Raw genomic sequence first — 27,347 nt, forward strand, 5'->3', positions numbered from 1 at the left:
CAGCACTAAGAGGCAGTCTGGTTAATTTCCAAATTATATTTGGGCTCAACATGCAAAGGGTTCTTTTTCATTCGGGCAGAGAAAACAGGCCTGAAGATCATTACAATAACCACACAAGACTAGGAATGTAATTATAAAATAAACCATACCCTAGCAGGCAAATCATTTTAATGTGTTTTGAGGATTGAATATTCTGTATGGAATTAAAAACAAAGAAAAAAAATCAACGTGCAGAAAATTAATTAAAAAGAGGTAAGACACAGAAAACCTTCGAGTGTCATAAAATTACAAATACAAAAGCAACAAATTAAAACACATACACACACACAATTACAGGTTTTGGTAACATTAGTAGCCAGAACATACTCAGTGAATTGCATACTTGTCAAATATCTTACTGATTTTGAAAGGGGGGTGGGGGGCTGGTGGTGATGATTAACTTCAGTTGACCCCAAAGGATCTGAGTCTTCCTTCCGCTGCTAGCAAACCTGTAAAGGTGGCATCGAGTCACTTTGCAAAGTGTTCCTTTGCTCAAAGAAAACTGACCCGGAAGGTTGATTCCCTCAGCCCTGCCCCACCACCACATCTGCACATTCGTTTACCTCTTTTAACTAAGGCAACCAAAAGACAATTTCTTGAGACCCCAACACACCCTCAGAAGCCATAAATTCCATTCCTGTTAAAAAAGAGGAATTAACTTCCAAGCTGAGGGCAGGAATTCTGTAAAGTGTGGGATGGTTCACTGTTACAGAGTGTGTGTTGAAATGTCTCTAGAGGGGGTGGATGGCAGTGGATGAAGACCCCGGCAAGCCCTGGGTTGAGCAGTGACCTGTATGAGAAAGGTGACACACGGGTCAGTCCTCAGGGATGGTTTCACCTCTATACACACCGCTGAGGTAGGAGCTTCGGGAGAAAAGCAGAGTATCTTAAGGGAATGAGAACGTCATCTTGGCAAATCAGTGGCCTCTTGCTCAGTTGGGGGCCTAAGGCGGTCAGAGTCACAGGCCACGCGGGGCCACGCATGACCTTACAAAATTTAAGAGTTGTATCAGAACACAGCCACAGAAGGGAGTGAGATCCAAGACAAAGCCACTGGAGGCGGGCGAGACCCACAGGGCACCTGCTGTCTAGTGCAAGTTCAAGGGGGTGGAGTGGGGGACAGGGGGGTGAAGTGGAAAACCCTGGCAGCAACCTACAAAACTGTTATTAGCAAATGGTATCAAAAAGTATCAAAACATTTCAAAAAACTTTAAAAACTGCCAGGCTCGGCAGACGTATAGGGAGGGATCTCCAAGTGCCCAGGGAGTTGCCCTGCACTCCAGAGGTTTATTCTGGAGGCCAGAACACGGCCCCCTCTGCTCCTCACTCCACTGAAGATACTTGGAATCCATGGAGATGCCAAGGATGGAGCTGGCCCTCCAGAGGTGGGGGTGGTGGTCTGAGATTCCAGCCAAAAGCTTTGAGACACAGAAAGCCCGTGAGGTACTCCTTAGGCAGGTGCTGGCTAAGCCACATGCCATGGAGAACCAGAAAAGATAAAGGCTGATAACTCTACAAGGGGGTGGGGGTGGAGGTCTTTCACTTCCGGCGTTGCTGCAAACCATTGAAAGGTCACCCTGGCTTTGGGGCCAGGTATTGTGAACTGCAGGTTAATACACCTGAGCTCACAGCGTGGGACCTGGGACCTTGGACCTCAGAGCAGGGACTGGGACCCCATTCCCTTTGGCATTTGGGCTTCCACCCAAAACTGAAAACCCCTTAGGGTTAGCTTCTGGAGTTTCTACTAAGTCACCGTGAGGTCCCCTTATCGTTAAAGAGCAAGGTGAAGGGGCATTTAGAACATAATTACACACACAAGCCTTTCTGCTCAGATCAAGATCTGAAAGTCCTACCTGGCAGTCTAAAATGCTAAAATGTTAACACTCGACATCTAAGATGTTAAAAATGCCGATTGAGCCATACGCACAAGTTGCTAAGACAACCTCTGTATATTTAGCAGGAAGACCACTCTAAGTAACAAGGACTCCCCAGCTTTCTAGTCTCCTCCCTTCTGGTATTACATTTATGTCTTAAGCAAACAGGGTTCCAACTTGGGTGACGATCAAACTCCAAGCATACAATGGATGCGAAGCTACAACTCTAGTTCTTTAAAAGTGAGAGAAAAATAAATCCTGAATGAAAGCCCACTCTGCTTATTCTGAAAGATCAAAAGAAACGATTTGGGTGTTCTCAAAGTTCTCAAAGGCAGCAAAATGGTGCTGTTGCGTCTCAAGATGATGGCCCGTAAGAACCCAATCTTTGTCACTGGGCTTGGAAACCACTACCAGGATTCTTCAGTTCAAATGGCCACCTCCAAGAGTACAGCCCCAAGTTCTGCCCATCTGGGTTAAGAAGCATTTCCTTCCATCCTCAGTTGGACAGCACAGCAGAGTGATTGCCATCTTAACAACATGGGCAGCAGATACCCATCATGGGTCCCATCACAGTGCAAATGCGGCTCACCAGTCACAATGTTCCTTTCCATCAACACAGATAAGCTCAAAAACCTTTCTTAGCATGGGGAAACCACCTCCAATTACGTGAGGCTCATCCATGAGAAGAAACTCATCAACCTTACCTTTAAAAGAACCCTAACGATATTAGATTCCAAGCCACATAAATGACAAACTGCCTTCACAGTGGCAGGAGTGACACCACAAAGTATGAGGTGCAGGACATGGTATGGAATTCACAAGGCACAAGAAAATTTGAATAGCAACCAGCACTGCACCTGTATCTGGGGATAGGTCACGGTAGTCAAAAATACAATGGCTGGCTTCGGCTAAAAACTGAAGGCTCTCCTCTTCCCGAGGTCAAAGCCATCCTGCTCCCCAAAGCACACATGGAATCTGTGTGCTTTTCCCCACCTGCCCCAGACTCTGATTCAACAACCACCTCTTTGTGACTTAGAACAGATCACAGGTACCATGCCTTCTAAAGGGTCCTCTAATAATAAAATCTTTCCTGGAATAGGAAGAGGGTAAGCTATACCAAAGTTGGCAGAAGTTCTGCAAAACATGGTTTGTGGAGGGCTGGACAAGGTATGAGACCAAAAAATAAAAAAAGTTTCAGGCTCAGTGAAGTTTGGAAATGCTGGATTGATAGAAGGTTAACTGTTAAGTTACCGCAGGACTTCTCAGAGCCTTTAATACACTCGAGTATTGTAGAGCTCCAAGAGTCTTTTTGGTTTGATTGTTGGCATGCCTTGCAGAACCTCTAGGGACTTCCATGTGCACAAGCTAGCTCAGTCAGCAGAACCCTTGCTCCGCTGACAACAGAGGGCAAGGATTTAGGTACTGAAGCTTTCAACGCCCCCTCCACTCAAAATCACAGTAATCCCTTAAAGGAAAGAAAAAGAAGTAAAGAGATAGTTTAAAAAAAAAAAGTAAATAAGTTAACTGGGATTCATAGTCTAACATCAAGGTTAACAAGAGATCTTGAAGCGTTCTCTGCTATGTGATCTTTGTCGAAATGGAGATCACGAACACCTCCCCCGTCCCTGTGTCCACAGCAGCTGGGGCAGGAGTCCCCAGCTGGCCTCTGAGGGCACATGCTACTAGGGGTTCCTACAGAGATCAGCGCATGGCGCTCACACATGGCAAAAGGAGGTGCCAAACACACATTAATAGCTTATATGTACTGAATTAGCTCGCTGAGCCCTGGGAGGCAGTGGCTTTGACCAACTGCTCAATGAGTGAGGAACAGCTAGGACTTGGTGAAGAATTTGCTCAGCAGACGACAAAACGACTTAGCAGCAGACGGCTGAGTTGGGCGGGGGGGCGGGGGTACCTGACATCCTCCTTCAGGAGCACATTGTGCTCGGCTTGCTCATGGAGGTGCTCTTGAGGGCTTTGTGGAGCCAAGCCAAAGAAAACAATGGCAAATTCTAGGATGCCCACTTTTTCTTTCCTGAGAAACAAACATAGATTTTTGGGGGCTCAGTATGTCGGTAGCATAAGGAAGTAAGTTCGGGGAAAAAAAAAAAAACAACAAAAGAGCACAAATAACAGAAAAATGTAAGAGCTTCATGTCCCCCCCCCCCCCTTTTTTTTTAAGTTCCTTGATTATCTAGACCCTTTCAGAACTCAGGAAGATAACCAATCAGGAAAATGGGACTACTCAGAAACAACAGTCACTGTTTCAGGAAATCCTGGTGGGAACATCTTCTGGTGAGAAGTTTCAGGTCTTGCCTGACTGTCCAGGGAGTGGGCAACCCACTCACCCTGCCGGGGTCTCCGTGTCCCCAAACATAAACACAAAAGCACATGACGTTGCCCAGGATTGCCAAAGGTGGCTCATGCTGTCATCCTGGGAACTGGTTATAGTTTCCAGGCACCGCCCCCTCCGCCCCTGCTCCTGGTAGTTTTAGGACGGATAATTCTGAGGTGGGGCCCAGGAATCTGTATGTTTAAAAGATCAGCCAAGTTGAGGGAGGCGGGAACTGGGGATGGGAACTGTCCCACCAAGCCCCCTCATTTTACTTACAAAACTTTCTGTATATCCTCTGCCCTTGGAGACTCTCAGGAGGACGGCTGCGGGGGCACCCTCAGGGACTCATAATGAGGGAGGAAGCCTCACACAGATACAAGGGGATATTTCCTGCCTGGGCCCGGGTTTAATTATTCAAGCAAGATGATATGTAAAATTATATAGAATATTTAATCAGTTACTGTGATATCATAGAAAGACCAAGAATCATAAAAGTAAAAAAAAAGCTGCTAAGAAGTCCATCATGGTTCCAGGATGCTGCGAAGTCGTGGCTGGTGGAGACGCTCCGGTGGGTGGGGGCAGGGAGCGGAGCCCAGCCAGGCGCAGGTGCAGGCGGGACGGGGTTGTGGGGAAGCGGGGGAGAAGGGCGGTCACTGGCCCCGGTCCTGGTGCCTCTTGCCCTTGCCCTTCTTCTTCTTGTCCTCCAGCCGTGGCCTCAGGGCACACACGCAGGCAGACACACCAGCAATGGCCTTGGGCAGGTCGACGCCCTTGCTCCACTTGTCTTTCTCACGGTCATACACCTGCACCGTCTTGGAGAAGGCTGTGTTCTCCCAGCTGTAGCCGCCCAGGATGTAGATGCGGCCCTCCCACACGGCCACCCCTGACTCGCTGTTGGCATGCAGCAGCGGTGCCACGCGGGTCCACTGGTTGCACTGCGGGCTGTAGGCCTCGACACCCAGCACGTCGAAGCGCTCCATGGACTCGATGCTGTCGTCGCTGCCGCCAATGGAGTAGATGCTGTCTTCCAGGCTGCACATGCTGTGCCAGCCGCGTGCCGTGGTCATGGGCCGCCGCTCCTCCCACACGTCTGTTCGGTGGTCGTAGCATAGCAGGTTCTTGCGGTAGGGGCCAATCTGGTAGTCGTGGCCTCCCGAGATGTACACGAAGTCTTTGTAGATGGTGCCTGCATGGCCGTAGGTGAACCTGCGGGGAGACGGCGGGACAGACAGAGACAGACAGGGAGCTCAAGGCCGTGCCAGGCTGGCGCCGAGGCTTTGTGCTTCTCCCCTGTGAAAGGGAGACAACCTGCAATCTTGGAGGCTGTGGGCTGTGGGGGATCTGATGAGACCACATGCACACTGGTCAGCAGCTGTTGCTGGTAAGAATGGCAGAGTCGGGGTTGGGGTGGGGGGTGCGGTAAACGTGTATGCAGCTCAGCAGTCACACCGCCTGGGCCCAGCCCCACCTCCACTCTCCCCCAGTTCGGGAGTGGCAGTGACTGTGGGGCTGATCCTTCCTATAAGAGCTGAAAACAAGGACACTGTGGGATTGAGGCACACACAGGCACCTGATCCAATTATAAAGCAAAGGGAAGGAAACAAAGTACAATTCCAACTCCGTGCACATTCTGGAAAAGACTATAGGGATGGTGAAATGTTCAAGGGTGCAGGGTGGGCGGAGCCTGTGGTGAGGATGGGATGAACAGGAGGAGTACAAGGGATTCTTAGGGCCGTGGAACTACTCTGACACTGTAAGGAAGGGTGGATGAGCGTCCCCACACATCTGTCCCGAACCACAGAACATACAGCACGGACAGCGAGCCCTCAGCCTGGGCCTCCGTTAGGGCAACGTGGCCACTTGCGTGCATCAGTTGTAACAAACATAGCGTGGCTACTTCGAGATGTTAACAATGGGGGGAAATACGCTCTGAGAAGGTCTACAGGAACAATTTATACTTTCTGCTCGATTTTCAATTTTCTCTGAAAAGTGCAGTTTGTATAAATACAAAAAAGAAAATTACAAAACCTAAGTGCAGAGCGGGTCACAGGGGAGGTGGGCAGTGGCTGCAGGTGGGGAATGTCTGGGAGGGCAGCCCCAGGGAGCCAGGAGGCACCGTGTAGCGCCTCCGCTCTCAGGTCAGGCTGCAGGTTCATGCACCCACTGGTGATCATAGCATTTCGGGCTATGTTTACTCCAACCTTGTACACCTCAGGCTCGTTGAGAAAGATAAAACCAGGGTTGTTAGGAGTATTTAGGGATGGAAGTCCCACCAGCTGGCCCAGAGAAAGAGCAGCAGATACTCTTACCACTACCGTTAAGGCTCCCTTCTCCATCTGCGAAATGGGAGGATAAAAAACACTACTAAATCCAGGGAGATCAAAGGTCTTGGTCTGCCTATGACACGGTCAGTATTTACACTGTCAACCTTCCCTGTTCACTGCCATCCGGGTTTGGGAGACAAATTATATGGGAGCCTACCTCCACCCCACCAGGTCACTGTGAGCCTCAAGGGACTCGTCACTCCTGGCCCAGGGATGGTGCGTGCCATTTGGAACCACTATGCCTATTGTCAGAGATGTTACTCCATCCACTTCCTGGAACCTCTACTCGAAGAGGGTAGCAACAGGACCAGAATTCACAATCTAATGCTTACATCACATGCCCTTCTAGCTCCTGGGGACACATGCAAGACAGCTGCCTGCATTCCACCATAAGACTGGTTCACGAAGCGTGCTTGCAGGTTCAGCTATCGAGGGACTAGCAAAATAAACAGCAAGCACCTTCTGCTAGATCCAGGATGATGAGCAGTGGTCCCAAGTGCATACCTCAATGCAGGGAGACTGAGGAGCTCCGAGCACCAGGGCACTCCCCAGGTGTTGGGTGCTGTGGGTGGGAGGGTGCTCCTAAGGAACATATCACACTGACAGCCCTATAGGGCAAGTGTTACCATGTCTGCTATACAGATGAAGTAAGAGAGCAGAGTGAAAATGCTGGCTCGGCTCACAGATCCATCATCTCTTGAACCCAGGCCCACACTCAGAGACATTTCTAGGGAAAGCCTTACTATCTGCTGAATACTCTCTCCCTGAAACTCTGGAAGTAAACAGGCTCAGAAACTGGGGGACATTTGCCTTAGCAGCAGAGCTGACTCTTGTGCCTGGATGGTCTAAAACCAGAGCCCTGACTCGTCATCACCATGCCCTCTGCCCCCATGGTCTACCCATGGTTATTTACAAGCCAGGAGATTTTCTTCCCCCTGGAATTGGAGACCAAAATATCTAGAAAATGAGGTGAACAAAGTCATCACATTTGAGGAGTCCATGACAAACCACCCCCAATCACCTTGGCAAGCCGGCCACATAGGACCAGGAGTCGGTCTTGGGGCTGTAAGTCTCCACCGAAGAAAGAGCTCCATTCTCATTCCGGCCACCAACGGCCACCAGCATGTCTTCAATGGAGGCCAGGTAGAAATCCACACGGCGCTGGTTCATGGAGGCCACCTGTGGAGGCGGGACACCTGTACCTTCCCTCCTCAATACTCAGACAACATCAACATCTAGCACTGAGTTCCCAAATGCATCCTCCGGAACACACAGCCCAGGAAGGTCAAGCAGTGGCCAAGTGTGTTTGGGAGAAGGAAGTCAAACTCAGAGAAAGAGGGGCTCTTGAGATGAGACTTCTCAGAGCTTGCAAGACCCTTGAGGTGTTGCAAGTCCCCAAGAAGGGGATCGAGAACATAGTTCCCCTAACTTGTTTGGCCACATGGCTGGCCATGTGGCTGACCTCGTGGACTCGAGTTCCACAGTACAGTTCAGAATTGCCAGTTTAGTGGTTTCCCGGAATAAAAATCCATCTTCCTTTCGCTCCTCCCCACATCAGACCCTATTAACACTATCGTGTGGACAGCAATCAATGGGAAACTAAAAACCAGAAGACTCCCCCCCCCCCCCCCCCCAGTTTTTAAAAAATAATTCAGGCAGAACACAGAAATGAACACAGTCCCGGAGGAGACCATACCTTTAGCTGCCACAGCCACAAAGCTCCAAAGCTGGGAGCCTCTTTCTAGTGGTGGGACTTACACTTTTGAGGGCGCTTTTTAGTTTTTGAGAATAAAACAGAAAGGTCATCGGAGTCCATTCTGAGTTTTGTGCTCAAAAAAATAAAGCCTGATCAAGTTAAGTAAAAACACTGAGGTGTGAGTATAAAGACAGACCGGTTTTTTAGGGTGGTGGCCTGGGGAGGCTTTTGTGAGGAAAAGAGCCACCTTGTCTATGCCAGGTGTCGGCCAACCACCATGAGCTACATCCCCTCACTTCAGAATGTCAATACCCTCCCCACCCCGTTTCTAGAGACGGGAGCCAAAACTTGGAGAGCAAGGAAGCAGTCTGAAATCCCCAGCTCCAACCTAGCCAAGCTCGGGTGTGGACTCGGGTCTGGCGCCAAGACTCACGCTTCCCAGAATTTGCCACACCTGCCAAAGGGCCACAGCTACCACCAGGTGTGAGCCTTTGTGACCTCCGTAAACGAGCTCCAAACCCTTCCAAAAAAGAGAGCTCCAGGGAGACTCTGAGACAGGGGAACAGCGTTTGAACCCTGTCTAACCCGGATCAAATCTCTAGGCCGGCACCACCCAGCAGCAGCCATTAGCTCGTGTGGCCATTTACACTCGGACATAAATTAGTAAAGATGAAATAATATCGAGAACTCAGTATTTCAGTGCCACTGGCCACATTTCAAGTGCTTGATCACCACACGTGGCTGGAGGCTAGGATGGCAGACAGCACAGGTGTACAACATTTCTACTGCCGTGGAAAGTTCTATTGCACTCACTCCGGTCAGGGTGCAGGCATGAACCACGTGGCTCATAACTTTATCGTCACACCTTGTGCAGAAGCAAGATAGCGGCTGAGGCCTGAGAGAAGGGGGGCAGTTGGGGCTAGGCTAAGAGACCAAAAGTCCTCAAGAATAAAGAAATAATCTGGCTTTAATCTCACCTTGATCCACTGTTTACAGCGGGGGTCATACCTATAAAGAAGATTGGACGCTGCATCCCCTCCATTGTCCCGTGAGAAGCTGCCACCAGCGATGAAGATGAAGCCCCCCAGCACAGCGACACAGTGGTGGCTCCGCCGGGCTGGCAGGGGCGTCTCCTTGACCCACTGCTCGCTCTTGGCGTCCAGGTAGCAGGTGTCATCGCTAAGCTCCAGACACCGCTCGGAGACCTCGCCACCCACAAACAGCAGGCGCTCCTCGTTGGTGCGCAGCGCCGTGCGCTTGGTCTGCATGACTGGCTGGGCTGCCAGGCTGTTGTGGTAGCGCACGGCCTCCTCGATGAAGCCCTCGCAGTTGGCCTCCCGCGGCAGCAGTGAGCACACGGCCGGCTTGACGCGGTGCAGCAGGTCGTTCTTGGGGATGAGCGGGAAGTGGATGTTCTCCAGCACCTGGTAGGCATGGGCCTCGCGCTCGGGCTGCTGCGTCAGCCACTGCAGAGCCGCCTGCAGAAGGTCATGCTCGCATTCCCGCTGCACCTCACTGCTGCTCAGGTAGACGCAGAGCTTCTGCATGGAGATGTTCTGCAGGAAGTCGGGCGTGAAGGACAGCGTGCCAAAGCGGCTCAGGATGAAACCATCGATGAAGGCGTCGAGCCGCTTGAGGCTATAGATGGAGGCCAGCTCCTGCAGGTACAGGTAGTTGTCCTCGCTCACCTCCTGCTCCAGGTACTCACAGCAGAAGTCCACCGCCGTCCAGATCTGCAGCAGGTGGGCCGTCTCCAGGATGTAGTCGATGTTGCCGCCGTCCAGCGCCAGCTCCCCGCCATACAGGAAGTCCACCACGGCCTTGAGCCCGATGTAAGAGGCGCCAATCAGCTCCACCTCCTTCTGGAAGGCCTCACGCATGCCAATGGTGAACATGGAGTTGAAGTAGTCGCTGCACACGGCCAGTAGGTTGCGGTGGGCTGGCACGCGCTGCTCGTCTGCCACCAGGACAATGTCACAGAAAAGCCCACGGAGGCGCTGCTCATTCAGCCGCTGCAGCACCGTGGTCGAGTGGTCGGCCCAGCGGTACACCTGTGGCAGAGAGCACGGCTCAGGGGTTGGCTCACAGAGGGCTGGGTGGGGGGGCAAGGGCTGCTGAAGCATGCCAACCCCCTCCCCCACCCAGCCCTGTGCCCCACAGCAGGGTCCTGGGGTCAATCTCCTGCCCCAGCACCAGCACATAAATACAATACAACCGAAAGAGAACAGAGGATAGCAGGGGATAGTGGGTCAGATGGCAGTGCAGGAAATAAGGGTGTTCCTGTGTGTATTGTAGGCTTCCTTCTTTCTTTTCACATGCAAATCCTAAAGCAGCGCCTGGCTGGCTCAGATGGAGGAGCCTGAGACTCTTGATCTCAGGGTTGTGGGTTCGAGCCCCAAGGTGGGTGTAGAGCTTAAAAAAAAAAAAAAAGCCTTTAAAAAGAAAATCTAACTTACCATCTCCCTTCCTACCTACCCCTACTTTCCTTCCTTTTAAGTACAATTCCTAAAGACTTTTACTTTCTCTTCCTCTCATCCTTCCTTCCTCTCTTCTTTCTAGAATAGAATTGCTCAAAGTTTTCTTTCTCCTCTCCCTGCTCCCTTTCTTTCTTACTGTGGGTCCTGAGCAAATAGGTTTAAAAACTGCCATCCGGGATCCCTGGGTGGCGCAGCGGTTTGGCGCCTGCCTTTGGCCCAGGGTGCGATCCTCGAGACCCGGGATCAAATCCCACATCGGGCTCCCGGTGCATGGAGCCTGCTTCTCCCTCTGCCTGTGTCTCTGCCTCTCTCTCTCTCACTGTGTGCCTATCATAAATAATAATAAAAAAAAATAAAAAATAAAAATAAAAACTGCCATCCTTTCAGGACGGTGAAGTTGCTCAGGTGCAGCCTCTACACTCACAGGATCTGGTTTGAATCCCAGCGCTGCTACTCACTAGCTGTGTGACCTTGGGAAAGCCACAAGAAGCCTTTCAACCCCCTTTCTCTGGCCTCATGAATGAGGATGTGGGCATTTACCACTGAGGAAGGGGGTTAAGGAGACAGAATGTGGCACAGAGCTGGCCCCAGGAGAGCTGGAGTTCCAAGGCCTCACACTGCTCTCTCTGGGTCTCAGAAAGTGCTCAGCCCCCAGCCATGCCACAGAGGATCCCATTTCTACCAATGGGTCCAGGGATGTGGCAGGTCCCAGACACTCTGCACTCATCTAGACAAAGGTGCTCTGGGGCTCCTACTTTCAGAAAAAGGGCCTCCCTAGTCATTGCTGAGATTAAAAGAAAGAAATCACGAAATGCGCAGGAACGTGATCTTTTTCCCAGGGCAGGGCTTACATGCATCCTGCACTGTGCACTGGATATGCGCTCTCATTCAAGGGTTACAATGACTCTTCAAGGGAAGGTTTGTTACCATGCCCATTTCCCAGATGACAAATACTGAGGTTTGGAGACTAGGAAACTTGCCCAAAGTCCCACAGTGACTAAGTGGCAGGCCTGGAGTTTATTTTTTATTTTTTTAAATGTAATGCTTATATATTTTTAAATAGATTTTATTTATTTATTCATGAGAGGCACAGAGAGAGAGAAAGAGAGAGAGAAAGGCAGAGACACAGGCAGAGGGAGAAGCAGGCTCCATGCAGGGAGCCCGATGTGGGACTCGATCCCAGGCCTCCAGGATCACTCCCTGGGCCGAAGACAGGCACTAAACCACTGAGCCACCCAGGGATCCCTAGGCCTGGAATTTAAAGCTAGGTCTGATTCCAGAACTGAAACTTTTAATCGCCATACAGCACTGGAATTAACAAATCAATTAATATGAAAAATTAAAAGGATCAACTCAAGCAATTCAGGCTGGGTGAGACATTTATTGAGGGCTGTACACCTGCCATGTGTTTTGGAGAATGCAAAGACCTGCCAGACCAAGACACCAGCTCCTTCATCCTTGGAAGACAGATTAGGCTCTGGGCGTTGAGGATCTGCACGCTGCTTGATTTATCTGCCTTGGAAACACCACGAAATTCAGCACAGGGAGACAGAGACTGTCCAAACACATCCACGAGGTTGTTGGCCTACTTGAAGAAGTCTGAAGAAAGGGCTGGCTGGGCTCTAAGCCCGCAAGAAGTGGTGCAGGTGGGGGGAGATGGGCTGAGAGCCCAGTAGGTCCCCGGGTTCCTGCAGGTCACTTCTCCACCTGTGCCCTATTGCATGGGTTACATCACCTTCTTTGCTTTCTGCCTCCAACACATTTGTGATTGTGGTATTTATTTCCCTCTGGTCCCCCCTGGTCTGGCCACTTCCAACACCAATCACCTCATCTAGATCACAAGTGCAGGCAACGTTCTCACACTCTGATGAGGACACCAGACAGATAGTGCCCAAAGCTTCCTTCCCTTCCAAGTGCTGAGAGCCAGGCTCTTCAGCTCTTATGTTACAGGATGGTTTCTCAGAGGTCCCTGACACGGATCTCTCCATCTATTCTGGTTACTGGCAGCGAGAGCCAGGCTGGCCTGGTTTGGGCTTCTAATTAAGCAGAAATGGTCTGGGCTCCAGCACACTCTGGCTTGGGGCCCCTCACTCTGGCATGTGGACTGAAGGGAGGGGATATAAGAGCAGTACGGCAGCAGGCTACCTTACGATAGCAAAGGTTCAAAGTCCTGAGAAGTGAGGGGCACCTAGTGTGTGATCTGCCAATCCTAGGCCCCTGGCTGGCTCTAAGCTGGGGAGAATGTGGAACCACCACTTAAATGGGTGTACACAGGACCCTCATCTGCAGTGTAAAAAGAGAAACAGACCCCTGGGGGGGGGGGGGTGAGGGGTGGGGACAGCCCCAGATGACAGCTGCAGAGGGGACCATCTGCTCCAGCGAGCCAGGGCAGGGAGAAGGGCAGCCACTCTTTCTAAAACTGGGTCTCCATGCTAAGTACGCATGCTTCAGTCTTCACCTGGGGCTCTAATTATAACCCTTTTCTGGTTATTTCAGTGTAGCTGCAAAGGTGAAAACTTAGACAAATGTGATTTCTCAAAGGGACATTAGTTAACAGTCTCACAGCATTTCCTATAATTTAGAAGCCCCAACCCCAACGTTCTTTGATGGTATTAAACCTATTCATTCGTTTATTTCCTACTTTAGTGCCTTCATCAGAGGCGAAGCAAGGTGGGTGAAGGAACACAGGCGCTCAGCAGCTAACCTTAGTCAGAATACAACAGTTATGGCGTATTTCATTAAAAAAAAAAAAAAATTCACCATCAAAATGGATGAAGACATTTCAGAGCAGATAAACAAAGAGTGGCCATTACACGATAGAAGACTCTAGTGCACTGAGAAGGAACTACTTCCCACTACACACACCAACAGGAGTGAACACCAACCATACTAATTGGTGAGAGGAGCCAGGCACATGGGTGTATCCACCTCTGGTCCCATTTACATTAAGTTCAAGGGCAGGCAAAACTCCAGTCCTGAAGCTGGAGCCTGGGGCCAGGGTTCTGGTAATATTCTTTTGTAATCTTGGTACTGGCTATATGGATGTATTTAACAGCTAGGAAATCGAGGATACGCTTACCATTTGGGCTTTTAAAAGGTAAAAAAGTGGAAACATAAATACAATCTAACCAAGGGCTAGGTTCAGACAGAAACAAACTCAGAGTGCGGCTGCTGTAAGGGACAAAGATTTCTAGCGCTATCACACTGAGAAAGCTACACTGTCTCTGCAGCCAGGGTCCGAAACAAAGCCTCTTTGAGACAGCCGCTAGACCTCTCTGGGTTTTCACAGCAGATAAAGCTGGGCTTGGCAAGCGCCTTCTCTGTAACTCAGATGGAAACAGGAGCCCGTTTCTCTGGAGAACCAACCTCTCTTGCAAACTATACCCCAGTTTCCTTTATGCACATCTGTAGAACCTGTCCCTCCTCTCCCCTCAAATCTACAGGCTGCTCACAACTCCCCTTATCTACAGTGGTATTCCTTAATCTTTTTTTTTTTTTTCAATCTTCTCTTAAAATATTTTTTCCTAAGAGTTCCCATGAAATTTTAACACCACATATATTCCATATATCTGTGCATGAACTGTAGGTATAGCCATGCTCTCATCACAAAAAAGGGCTTTCTGTACCCTCAAGACCAGTATTGGCCCCAAGGGGGCAATACTGGCTCCATTGAAAATGCATGATCTAAGATAACCATAAAATTTCATCTCCAAAAGGGCCACTTTTAAGGAAAACAGGCTGTTATTAGTATTTATTTACATTTATAGATGGACAGGTGTAAACAGGGCCTGTCCTGCAAATTGGTTCCCCGGTCCTTATTTCCAGTAGCTTGGGCGACAGGCTGCTCTGAGTCCTCTGAAGAGTCTGCTGAAGGTATAGATTCCCAGGTCCTGCTCTCAGATTTTAATTTAGCAGGTCTGGGGCTGGGCGGAGCATATGCATTTCTAATTATGAACCCCCCCCCCCCCCGGGGTGATCCCGATGTGACCAGTGAGGCACAGTTTGGCAGCCTAGCCCTGGGGAACCCACCCTCACTTGCTCCTACGGTCCCAGAAAGTCACGACTAGGGGATGACTCTGGGTCCTTAAACAACCAGGTATGCAACACGTTGCTCCCACCATGAGGTCAGCCACTGGCTTGTCAACGGACGTGTCCCCAAGTGGGGACAGAAATCCCGTGGCTTTTCTTCCCTCCTATCCACCTCCTCAAGTTGAGGGCAGAGAACAAATGAGCCAAGGTGTCGCCCCTCCCTCTGAGTTGAGGATGTCTTCCATTCCATGCCCGTGTTACCTCTCCGTTCATCAAGGAGGTTAACACTACCGCCAAGAACAGAAAAGCAGTCTGTACGTTAGGAAAACAACTCATCAGAAAAACAGCACACTCCCAGGCAACCTACACAGGTGGCGAGTGACCGACCACTCACTGACCTTGGATGATTCGCTGATCTTGTACGGCCGTGACACTCGCGTCTGTCGGCTTCCCTCCATCATAAGAGAGACCGCAGCCCTAAGACAAGAACAGGATCTCTGAGTGTGTGAATAATAAACCCTAGACCATTCATGAATCACAGCTCTGCTGGCAGACATCAATGACAACCAGCATGAAAACAGTCACGTGAAGGAAAGAGGGAGAAAAGACTGTATACTGTCAAGAACTCTCGTATGTGGATTTTAAAAACCAGCTTAGAATCAGAACACCTAACGCTGTTCATTTGTGAACTAAAACCTGACATCATGTCTTTCAGTCCACCTCCTATAAATATCTGCCTTTTGATGTTTGATCCCAAGGAAGTCTTCTTCTTTGAAGCCTTTGGCTAGATCAAAATTACAACAGTTATTTCCAAGCCCAGACTATGACCCAGGAGCCTGGCTGAGGGATTCACATATGCGATCTCATCTCAGCCCCGCAACTGCACAGCCAGGCTAGGGTCACATCCCACTGTACAGATGAGGATGCTGGGATCCAGGTCACAGAGCTAGTTAATGGCCGGGAATCAAACCTGAGCCCATCCAGCTTCAAAGAGGCAGATGCTGGCCCTTTACCAGGAAGCTCTGCTGAATGTAGCTCAGTACGTAAAGGTTTCTTACTTTTAAAATATCATGATGAAGGCAAGGAAGTGATGCAGGGATCAACTGCCACGTATAAAATACAGTACCATTCTAGACACGGCTTTCCTTTAAGTGCGTTCCTATGTCTTCACTGATTTAGTCTCCACAAAACCCCCAGGAGGCCAGCATTGTCTTTCTGCTCAGTTTACAGAGGAGGAAGCAGATACAGATGTGGTCACTTGCCCAGCGTCACACAATCAGGAAGGAGCAGCAGAGTTAGGACTGTAATCCAGGAAGGCTTCCTTGCTTTCAACCCCTAAGCTACCATGCCTGGTCATTAAAAAATAATAATAATAATAGAGATGTCTGGGTGGCTCAGTGGTTGAGCCTCTGCCTTTGGCTCAGGTTGTGATCCCGGGGTCCTGGTATCGAGTCCCGCATCAGGCTCCCTGCTCTCAGGGAGCCTGCTTATTCTCTGCCTATGTGTCTGCCTCTTTCTCTGTGTCTCTCATGAATAAATAAAATCTTAAAAAACAAACAAACAAACAAAAAAACGAATGCTTATGTTCACCTCCCTAGACCTTGTAATCACATCTATGGAATGGGCTGGTGTATCAGGCAATGTTAAAGTTTCTTCCAGCTTTGAAATGCCAACTAACTCACTAATAATAGCACAGAGCCAGGCTTTAGGGAACCTGGGAGGATGGGAGCACCCAAGAAGGACCACACTAGCTAGCTATGGGGGCACCAGTCACATACTGGGTTTCAGGAGGAACTTTCCTCCCCTGTTGAGTTGAGAAGAGTCAATTTGTTACCTACTGAACAAACAGCCCAGGCTAATAAAGAGCAGTATCACAAGAAATAAGCACTGTGTCAATGATACGGGGTGTCACACGGGGGTGGGGAGTGCCTCCAGTGTTCCCACGGGAGTACTCTGGGCACAACCCATCCTGCCCAGCTCCTGGGGGAAAGGAAAGAACATCACCGAGATTTCTGACAAACTAGCAACTTTGTGACAAAGACCAGCTGGAGCTACCCCTGTTCCTTCTGACTGTCCTGGGGGCTGCTAGGGGGTTCAGGAGGGAAGGGCAGGAGACCCATATTCATGCAGTGCCTGAGACAGGTGCCACCATCCTCCCTGATGCCTAGGCTCAGGTGGTAGACAGGCCTGCCCAAGGTCACACTCCGGAAAGCAGCATGTCCCCCTCTCTCCACCACCCCTGCAGCCAGTCAGGGCTCAGGTCTGCTCTCAGCGCTGAAAAGCTTTCTTTTCTAGGCCAAGATTTCTTGAGAGAGTTTCCCCCTGGTGGAAGCTCCCTTTTGTCTCAGGGCAAGTGGTCTGTGGCCAAGGTGCACAGGAGCGCTGGGTGTCAGCCGCCTCCGGTGCTTCCTGGGGGCGGACGCAGGGGTCAGGGCCATCTCTGCACGGGCAGGGGCGATCCCCAGCCCTGCGTTAAAGGGTCTTTTAGTAAACAGGGGAACAGGGGAGACGTCCGGACGGAGGGTCCCCAGGGAGCCTGATCCCGGAGCTGCTTCCCGATTTCTACCCTGAGCCCAGCGGACCTCAGCGACCGGGAAAGGGACTCGGACGCCCGCCGCCACTCACCAGCCGCGGGTCTCGCGGCCGCCGCGGCCGCCCGCGCCCGCACCCCGGGCCGAACCGCCCGCACAACGGCCGCCGGGCAGGCTCGAGCCGGCAGCGAGGAGGCGGAGGGAGGCGGAGGGAGGCGGAGGGAGGCGGAGGCGGGTCGCGGCCGGGCCGGGCCGGCGTCCGCGGCGGGACGCGGGGACACTCACCTGGGCCGCGCGGGCCGGGCCGCGCAGGCCGCACCTGGCTCACCTGCGGTCCCCCTCCCGCCGCGCGACCCCCGCACCCAGGGGCGCGGAGGGGGTACGGGTGGCGCGGCCGGGGTCGCCGCTCGCGGGGTTGGGGCCCTCCAGGCGCCCGCCCAGCCCCCGGCCCCGACCCGACGGCGCGCGGAGGCCCCCACCTGCAGGGCGCGCTACGGGAGCGGCGCGGGGAGCCCCGGCGGCGGCGGCACCGGGCGGGCGCGGCGGCGGGGCCGGGTCGCCGGAGCCCCGGGACCGGCCGGCTGCGCAGCCATGGCTTCGCCAGGAAGTGCGAGGCCGAGGGCGGAGGCGGCGCGCGCGGCCAATGGCGGCTGCCGCGAGGAGGTGGGCTCAAGGCGGCGCCGAGGCGGGGCCTGCGCTCCGGAGGTGGGGGGCCGCGCAGGGGGAGGCGGCGGGGAGCCCGCCGGGAGCCGGCGCGGGGGGAGGGGCGGGGGCGGCGGGAGTGCGCCGGGGGGGGCGCCGGGGAGCGGGGGGAGGGGGCCGGGGGCGGTGCGTCGGGAGGGCGGGGAGGGGAGGGGAGGGCGCGGGGGGTGGGGGCCCGGAGCGGTGCGTGGGGAGGGAGGGAGAGGAGTGCGCGGTGGGAGGGGGCCCGGAGCGATGCGTGGGGAGGGGAGTGCGTGGTGGGAGGGGGCCCGGAGCGATGCGTGGGGAGGGGAGTGCGTGGTGGGAGGGGGCCCGGAGCGATGCGTGGGGAGGGGAGTGCGCGGTGGGAGGGGGCCCGGAGCGATGCGTGGGGAGAGGAGTGCGCGGTGGGAGGGGGCCCGGAGCGATGCGTGGGGAGGGGAGTGCGTGGTGGGAGGGGGCCGGGAGCGGTGCGTGGGGAGGGAGGGAGGGGAGGGCGCGGGGGGTGGGGGCCCGGAGCGGTGCGTGGGGAGGGAGGGAGGGAGGGGAGTGCGCGATGGGAGGGGGCCGGGAGCGGTGCGTGGGGAGGGAGGGAGGAAGGGGAGTGCGCGGTGGGAGGGGGCGGCGCGCGCGGCCGGGAGCGGGGAGCGGCGAGCCGGGCCGAAGCTGGGGGGCGGCGCGCCGGGGGGAGAGGCAGCGCGGGAGGGGGCCGTGCGCGGGGTCGGCAGGACTCCCACCCTGGGCCGCAGCCTCCTTCTGTCACCCAGCTGGCTCCCCGGCACGCGGGGCCCCCCAGGCTTGCACCTGGAAACGCCCGCTGGTACTGACCCGAGTGCTGAGAGGGGTCGCGCGGCGGCCTCCCGGCTCCCTCCCGCTCCCAGTCTTAGCCCAGCCGTAGGCTGCGCTCACGCTCAGGTGAGGCGTCTGCCGGCCCTTCCAGGTAGGGTCACGCCACCCCCCCTCCCGTTCTGCCCACCTCCAGCTTTGCGCTTCTGTACCTCTTACTCTTAGCACCCTCGAATATTACAAACCACTTTCTTATTCATTTGGCTTATTGTCTCTCTCCCCCGCTAGAAACCCTCCAGGACAGAGTTTACAGTCGGTTTAATTCCAGGCTGGGCCCCGGACTGGCACATAGTAGGTGCTCAGTATTGAGTATTTGTGGAACAAATGAATTTAATCCCCTGGCAATCTGTGAATTGTCAGATTTATCTCATGCTACAGCATGGATGGACCTGGAAAGCATTAGGCTAAGTGAAAATAGACACAAAAAGGACACATATTGTATGACTTTAGGTATACAAAGTGTCCAAAACGGGCAGGTCCACGGAGACAAAGTAGACTGGTGGTTGCCTAGGTCTGGGGATTTGGGGGGATACAGGGTAACTTAAAGTATAAGGGTTTTCTTCTTGGGTGATAAAAATGGTCTGAAATTAGATGATATTGCTGGTTGCACAACTCAGTATACCAAAAACCATTGGATTTTATAATTTAATAGGGCAAATTTATGGTATGTGAATTATATCTCAATAAAACTGTTACAAAAAACAAAACCAAACAAAGAAGGGGGGAAAAAACCCTGTCCTTGTTTTTCTATTCCTTGCCTTCTCTGGAAAGGATTCAGAGCATCTTTTGGGGCTGCATAAAGCATGGGTACATACAGCCACTGAAGGTGGGCCAGGAAAGAAAAGAAAAATAGGGATGGGGAGTGTGACCAGGCAAATACTCAAGGCTTGTCTTTGTTCTTTTTGTGTTAGACGTGACAATGACTGAGGCCCCTTCCATCAGATAATTCCCAGCAAGGTATCCTGTGGCCCCTGAGCAGCCTGGGCCAGGGTGCTGTCCCACCCTCATCATGCACCTTTCCCCAGAGGCTACCTGCCCTTGGGGTGGGGGTGTGTGTGGCCCTCACTCACCTCTGGTGCAAAGTAAGGGTGCAGCAGTGATAGGAGCACTGCAGGAATCATGCCTACAGGAGGGGCAGAATGGACTGGGTAAACTCACTTTCTCCTGAGTGCCTGTCACATCCTGAGTCTGTTTCCTCACCTGTGAATGGGGTCAAGTGAGAGCAGAGCCAGCCTGCCCTTCCCTCCCTGGTTCAGCCCACTGCACATTCACACCCTGCTTCTTTCTGAAAAGCATTACATTTATGGGACTTATAAAAAAATTGCTTTTGGAGGCGCCTGGGTGGCTCAGTTGGTTGAGCATCTGACTTCTACTCAGGTCATGATCTCCTACGGGTCCTGGGATGAGTCCCTAGTCCTGCATTGGGCTCCCTGCTCAGTGGGGAGCCTGCTTCTCCCTCTCCTCTCCCATTCCTGCTCTATCTATGTCGCTGTCTCTGTCTCAATCAAAGAAATAAATACAATCTTTTTAAAAATTACTTTTGGTAATTGGGATTTGTGTTAAATGTCACTAGTTTGTTAAGAAACAAAAGTACAGAAAGTTCTTTTTTAATTTAAAGAGAATGAGGGTAAAACTAACCCTGGAACCACCTGGAGGATCCTTTGAGTGCTATGCTCACTGTCTCTTCACCTCTCTCCCCTCTTCTGTGGGGACAAGCACCCGGTCACCTTTCAATACTTTATTCAGGCATCATCTTTACTCTAGAGCCTTCCTTGCTCATTTTTGATCCTCCCTTGACCCGTCTCCACCCCCCAAAAAGCTAATCCCAAATCTCATTCTATGTCTGTATCTTGACTTGTGAATCTCTGTTATTACTTGAACTCATTCATTCAACAGACTTTTAGGGACTTCTACTACGTGCCAGACACCATGGTATGTGCTATGGAGAGAAAGAAGACATTTTCAGGAGTTTCAGGGAGGGAGGCAAATAAGTAAATGAGTAATTACCATATCATGGCCAGTCTAGTGTTAGGCTTATATTTGGGGACTGTGAGTGGGAACTACTCTTTTTTTTATAGCTGTAAAGATTCCTTCTCTATATATACACATAAATATAGTAGATGGATGGACAGATATAATACAGATAGTGAGCAACATCGTACGTATCTCTATGTGTATATGGATATATTTCTGAGAGATTTAGCCATAGCTATTTCATTGTGAGAGCCTACACTTTGGCATTGACATCTGTCCATCAGGTGTTGGATCCTTTATGAATGAGAAGGTACACAACCTGATGGTAGGCCTGGAATAAGGGCCTAGAACAAGCCCTGGAATCCACCTTTGACCTTGGCCTGAAAAGTATGCAGATATGGCTCACCCGACTTCATCCTGTTTTCCCCAACACTTAGTATACCACCTTTTCAGGTTTTTCCCCTCTAATATTTTCTCTCAAATCATAAACGTTCATGCTTCACTTGGGAAAGACAGAAAAGTCTGAAAGGAAAAACAAACCACTTCACTTCAACATCATCCCACAATAATCATTGTTAATATTGTTGTGTCTCCAGATTTTTCTCATTTAATTTCTTTATAATGCTAACAACACCACATACAGCTCCCTGTGTGCTAGGCATTGCTGAGCTCTCTGCACTAATTCATCTCCCCTCCTTGTCTCTTTGAGGAAGGCAGTATTACTTTCTCTGCTTACAGATGGGGAAGCTGAGGCCCAGGGAAGATACATCACTTGCCCAAGGTCACAGAGCTTGTAGGGAGCAGAGCTGGGTTTTGAACCCAGGCAGTCTGGTCCATAGGCCTAAACTAACTTTACCCTCTGCACCCTCATGCCTCTATGCAATGGTAAAAATGAGTTGGAAGTTGGAGACACAGACACCCACGAAAGGGAAAAAAATTGCCCGCCCAAGGAGAACAGCTGTCAGTACTTAAGTGTAAATCGGCCCAGTATGTTCCCCATGTATATATTCCCCACGCTTCTATGCAAATGAAGTCACATGGTACAGGCCCTTCCCTAACTGCCTTTTTCCCTCTTTTGCAAATATCATGAGTTCTCATGCCAGTGAATTCTCTATGATATGCTCCTCCAGTGGCATCTGATCCCTCCATCCTGATTGTGCGCTTGACCCTCCTTCACTGCTGGGCGTCTGCCTGTTTCTGCTGTTATAAATAATGCCAGGTGAACATTCTTGCACACACACTTTTGTGCACATCTCTAACAATAAAGCAGAGTTGCTGTGCCAGAGAAGTACATATTTGTTAGGCTCTAATCAACCCCTCAAAGGCTGTCCTAGTGGGTGCCCCCTGGCAGTGGCTCGGCACCCTGACACTTCTGAGACTTGGGCACCAGATGGAATCTTGGCCAGCTACATCATTTGCAGGGTCTAGGGCAGAATGAAAACATGGGGCTCCCTGTTCAAAAAGGAAAAAAAAAACAATTTCCTTTCTTTGCAGTTTCTCTTGATCTGTCCTGGTGCTTTTTATGTACTGTGTGCCCTGAGCCCTTGTGGGGCATGTGCAGAGCCTCGCTGCCCCTGGGATCATGTAATTTGGTGGGCAGGGCCCAGAGGTTTGGCTCTAAGCCTTCCTGCACCTGTGCCCAGGCCCCTACTGAGTAAAAGTGATGTAAACCTGTGAACCAAGCCCACTAGCACATGCTCCATTGTCCCACTCAGCCTCGCTTGCATAATCCAAATCCAAAAAATAGTTATTAAGGATTTTAAGACAACCATCTCAGGGCATTAAACCCCCAAGTGGGAGGCCTGAGCATGGAGCTCTGTGAGACTGCTGGCCAGATGGGGCAGGTGGAATTGTCACCAAGGAGGGACATGCAAGACCCATGTTATTTCTATTCTCAATGCTTCATTACAAAAACACGTCACAGCAGAGTGCCCCTTGTAAAGAACATGTCATCTGAATACACAAAATGGCAAAAAATGGGGTAGGGGTGGGTGAGTGGGGAGGGGCATAGGTAAGTGAGGCCCAAGTGAATGGCAGGTGATGCACAGGCCCTGCACCACACACTGGCAGTGGCCTGTGTAATCCTCATGGTAGCCTTCAGGGTCCGTGCTAGTGTTATGCCCACTTTACAGATGAGGAAGCAGAGGCTCTGAAGGAGCTCATGCTCATCTCACACTAGTAAGTGCAGGACGTAGGACGAGGCACCTGTGCCTCCCGTGTGCCAGTGCCTGACGTTAACCAGCACGTTAGAAGGTTCACTGGAAGGGCTGCAAGCTGCTTTCCTTTCGAGCTGCTGAGTTGGCTCTGACCTTCTGGTGCCCAGGAGGTCACAGCGAGTAAGAAGGAGAGGCAGGGAAAGGTGTCCATGAGGTGCCAGCCAGGCTCCCCAAGAACAGCTGCACTTGGCAGTGGCAGACTGGGGGGGGGGGGGGCTGCTGGTTGCCACCAGGCCTGCCCCCTGCAGGGGGTTTGCAAGGCTTCTGGCCTCCTGGAGGAGGAGAGAGGGCGGAGGAGGTGGGCCTTTTCCCTAAACAGTCTGTTCTTCTCACCAAGGGTTTGTCCTTGGCCCAGCTTCCATCCCAAAGGCTGAGTAATCTCAAAAAATCGCAGGCCAGCATAAAAGAGCAGGCCCAGGGGCCGACCTGGATCACATCCTCAAGCAGAATTCTTGGCCAGCTCACTCTTGTAAGTTTGTAACTATTTAGACCAGAGAGAGGACCAGAAGCAACAGATGCCTCTGGAGGATCAGGCCAGCCAATGGGTAGAGTGCAGCAGGAGCCTGGGCCCAGCCCATGGGTCGTCACAACCTAATCTCAGATTGCAGGAAAAAAGGCCTCCCTACAATTGGTGCTTGCTGCTTCCTCCTTCCCTCTCATCCCCAATGCTTTTCTCCCCAGCTCTGCCTGGGTCTGAAGCTGGCCTGGCTATTCCCCCTCGCCCTCCCCACCACCTGCCAGCTGTGAACTGGACAGCTACTTAACTTCAGCGTGCCTCGGTTTCCCCATCTGCAAATGGGGTGGCACATGTTCCTTTCGCGTGGCGAAGCAGAGTTAAATGACTTCATACATGACCACCACTTCCTCTGCTGCCTGCCACATAAAGCTGCATACATAGAGCTTTTGCTGATGATGCCGGACACTCTGCTGGCCTCTGCTTCCTGTCAAAATAGAAATTGTCGGGAAGTGGACGCTTCCTATTAGTCATGTACACCTTAGTGTTCATCAGCTTCAGACACTTTCTCAAGATCATGCTGTGATTACAGGTGAAGAAAGATACGAGCCCCCGGACAGAAGTAGGGCAAGGCCACAGGGGAAGCGGTTGCCACGGATAAGATGGACAGGAAGCTCCTCATGTGTCATGGTTTTACCTGGAGCCAACTGTTGTGGGTCTTGTCGTTGACCACTGAGGCCCCTAACTAAGCTGACTGCCCACAGCCTGACTCCTCGATGGCACGCCAGACTGACCATGTCCTTCTCATTCTGCCAACCATTAAAACAAAATGCTTGGTATTTGGGGTTCATGAACCTGGTTTGGGTCCAAGGCCAGCAGGTAACCCTGAGTGTGCCGTGTCCTCCTCTGGAATCTTCAGACTTTTCTCATGTGTAAAACTAGACAACACAGGAAAAAAAGCCTTCCCGGAATTGTTGTTGCTGGAAGAGCACAAATGTAGCTGCTTGGAGGTCCACTCATTGGTTACACTCCTGCCCTCCCTGATGGAATTATAGCTGAAACTGTCCCAGTGTATTTCTGCGCATCTGTGGAGAACCTGGACCGTGTTCTGAATATGGCATCTGGTATCATTCCAGGGCAGTTGAGCAAGCCCTCAAGCTCTAGAGCAATGTTGTGCAAAAATGGTCACCGACAGCCACATGTGGCCATTTCGATTTCAATTAGCTATGATTACATAAAATTAAAAATTCCGTTTCTTAGTTGCTTGAGCCTCATTTGAAGTACCTCGCAGCCACACACCTTCGTGGCTGTTGTTACAGACCGCAGAGGTTATAGGACATTTCCATCATCACAGAAAGTTCTACAAGAGACGCACACTGTCCTAGCCACATGACTTACTAGGTTACACTTACTAGCTGCATGACTTTGAGCAAGTTACTTACCACTCTGGCCTCAGTCTTCTCATCTGCAAAGAGAGTTAATCCACTTAACAGCAAATGCTTAATTGAGTGCCTGCCTGGTACTCTTCCAGAGCCTGGGGATACAGCACTAAACAACACAGATAAATAAAATCATGGCCCTCATGGAACTTTTTTTTTTTTTTTTGAGAGAGAGAAAGAGGAAGAGAGTGGGGGAGGGGCAGAGGGAGAGAGACTCAAGCAAGCTCCATGCCCAGCAGCAAAACCTGATGCAGATGTGGCACTCAATCCCATGACCCCAAGATCATGACCTGAGCAGAAACCAAGAGTCAGAGGCCCAACCAACTGAGGCTCCCAGGCACCCCTTGCAACTGACCGTCTAAAGGAGGGGCAAAACAACACTTACCTCCTGGAGTTGGTTTGAGAGTCAAATGAAATACAGCAGGAAAAACACTTTATCTGGTTCCTGACACATTCTAAGCACTTAATAGATGGAAGTTGCTCTTATTACTAGTAATCTTCTCAGCTCCCTTCTCCCACAGCCCTGCTAACCGGGATGGTAAATACATAGCAGTCAGACCTCCACCTCCTATCCTATACCCATGGCAGACATTGCTAATCGATCACAGCACACTTTCCACTGAGCCCAGACTTTCCTATGGGATTCCTAGGAATAGTGCATCAGGGAGTACTCTCAGACACATTCTCTCTGAACTCACATCACCCTGTTCAAAAATCGTCTCTGCATTTTTCTACAAGCCTTTTGGCCTCCCACAATCCTGGGACCCCTTATGTCCTGTTGAAGCTCAGACTCCAGGCCCAGGCCTGCCCCTACTTAGGAGAAAGAGCAGGTGCCCGGTTGTTACCTTGTCAGCTGAGCAGCTGGTCCTCTGACCTCCTGCCAGTAATGGGCCTCTTGCTTCACTGCCTCCCCGAATGGGGTCTGGCCTTGTTCTCACAGGGCTCCTGGGGTCTCGAATCCTGTTCCTCTTTATTGTTCAAGAAAAGTGGATTGTTTCTAGGCAAGGCAAATAAGTCCTGGCCAAAAAAGGTCTGAGTGAAACCCAGTCTGCATCTGAAGTGGGAGAGACAGACATGTGAGCAAGCAACTGCAATGTGGATAAGATAAGGGGAGGGTGGAGGTGGCCCTGTGCTGTGGGACCCAGGGGAGGAAGGAATGCTGGGTTCCTTCATGGCAGGGATGCACATCCTGGACTGCAGCCTCCAGCCAGACCCTCTGAACAGCCTGTCCTTGTCCCTCCGTCCTCCCCTGCATATACTGACCTGGATGGTCCTGCCTGCATCAGCAGGGTTGTTCTCTCTCTGGATCTTATGCCGTTTTGGTTTTGTTGATCCATTCAATCATTTGTTCAGCATAGCATGTAGTAATGATACCTGGCATAAGCCTTGGAGTTCAACTCTTGTGTCTACCATTTGCCAGCTGTGTGACCTTGGGCAAATTACCAAGACTCTCTGTGCCTTGCTTTTCTCCTCTGTGAAATGGGGTTGACAACAGAGCCTAGGGTTTAGTGGGTTATTGCATGCGGAGGGCTGAGCATGGTGCCTGGGGTGCTGTAGTAAGTGTGAGACACTGGTTCACAGATACTGTCACTCACACGTACATCATCTCAGGATCCCCGGAGATTTTTTTTTTTTCACTCTGTTGGCATGGTAAATTTCAGGAACTAAAAAAATTGTTTTTTCAAATACTAAGTACAAATACAAAAACTTTTCTGGCCCCCCTGAGATAAAGCTTGCCTGCTCAGGACGCATAGCAATTGAGGATTGACACATAGCAAACTGAGGTATTTGCAAGGATAAGTGGGGGCTCAGTAGGCAGGTGATGGAGGAGAGGGGACCCCAGGCAGGGGAAACAGCTGGTACAAAGGCTGGGGGTGAGGAGGCAGCGGGTGAGTACAGGAAGAACACAACCTGGTTTGAACAATGGGCTTCTAATGGAGAACACAGAAACCCGTGAGCATTGAGCTGAGTGTCTGGCACCAGGTGACTGAGGCAGCTTTATTTTAAATTCTACACTGCACCATAAACTTTGAGAAGGCAAAACTCATGTATCCTATTTTTTTGTCACACTCAGTATATATTTGTTGTCTGTGTCAAGTTTTAGCAATTTTGAGGCTCCTTTTCCTTTTAGCCGAGATCCACAATAGAAGATGCTTCCCCCAGGGCAGCTCGGGTGGCTCAGCGGTTTGGTGTTGCCTTTGGCCCAGGGTATGATCCTGGAGACTCGGGATCGAGTCCCACGTCAGGCTCCCTGCATGGAGCCTGCTTCTCTCTCTGCCTGTGTCTCTGCCTCTCTCTCTATCTCTCATGAATAAATAAATAAAATCTTTCAAAAAAACAAAAACAAGAAGATGCTTCCCCATCCTACCCGTTGTGAGTATCTGAGGGCTCCCACCCTGGAATGCCTGGAGCCTTTCACTTCTCTCCTTGAG

General features: G+C 51.4%; 1 protein-coding gene across 3 annotated transcripts; it reads right to left on the reverse strand.

Moving 5' to 3' along the window:
* Nucleotides 1-128: 128 nt before the first annotated feature.
* On the reverse strand, nucleotides 129-25,962 carry KLHL36 (kelch like family member 36). Of its 3 annotated transcripts, none has more exons than XM_038538137.1 (5): nucleotides 25,761-25,962; nucleotides 15,173-15,251; nucleotides 9,246-10,319; nucleotides 7,594-7,751; nucleotides 129-5,454 (listed from the first exon to the last, which is right to left on the reverse strand). In XM_038538137.1, the coding sequence occupies exons 2-5, from the start codon at nucleotides 15,233-15,235 to the stop codon at nucleotides 4,899-4,901; spliced, it is 1,851 nt and encodes a 616-aa protein (XP_038394065.1). In that variant the 5' UTR covers nucleotides 15,236-15,251; nucleotides 25,761-25,962; the 3' UTR covers nucleotides 129-4,898. The 3 variants fall into 3 exon arrangements, with proteins under 3 accessions (XP_038394065.1, XP_038394066.1, XP_038394067.1); XM_038538138.1 differs by lacking the exon at nucleotides 25,761-25,962 and adding an exon at nucleotides 17,785-17,834; XM_038538139.1 differs by lacking the exon at nucleotides 25,761-25,962 and adding an exon at nucleotides 17,591-17,649.
* Nucleotides 25,963-27,347: the final 1,385 nt, after the last annotated feature.

The sequence above is a fragment of the Canis lupus genome, chromosome 5 (assembly GCF_011100685.1).
Source record: "Canis lupus familiaris isolate Mischka breed German Shepherd chromosome 5, alternate assembly UU_Cfam_GSD_1.0, whole genome shotgun sequence".
NCBI lineage: Eukaryota > Metazoa > Chordata > Mammalia > Carnivora > Canidae > Canis > Canis lupus.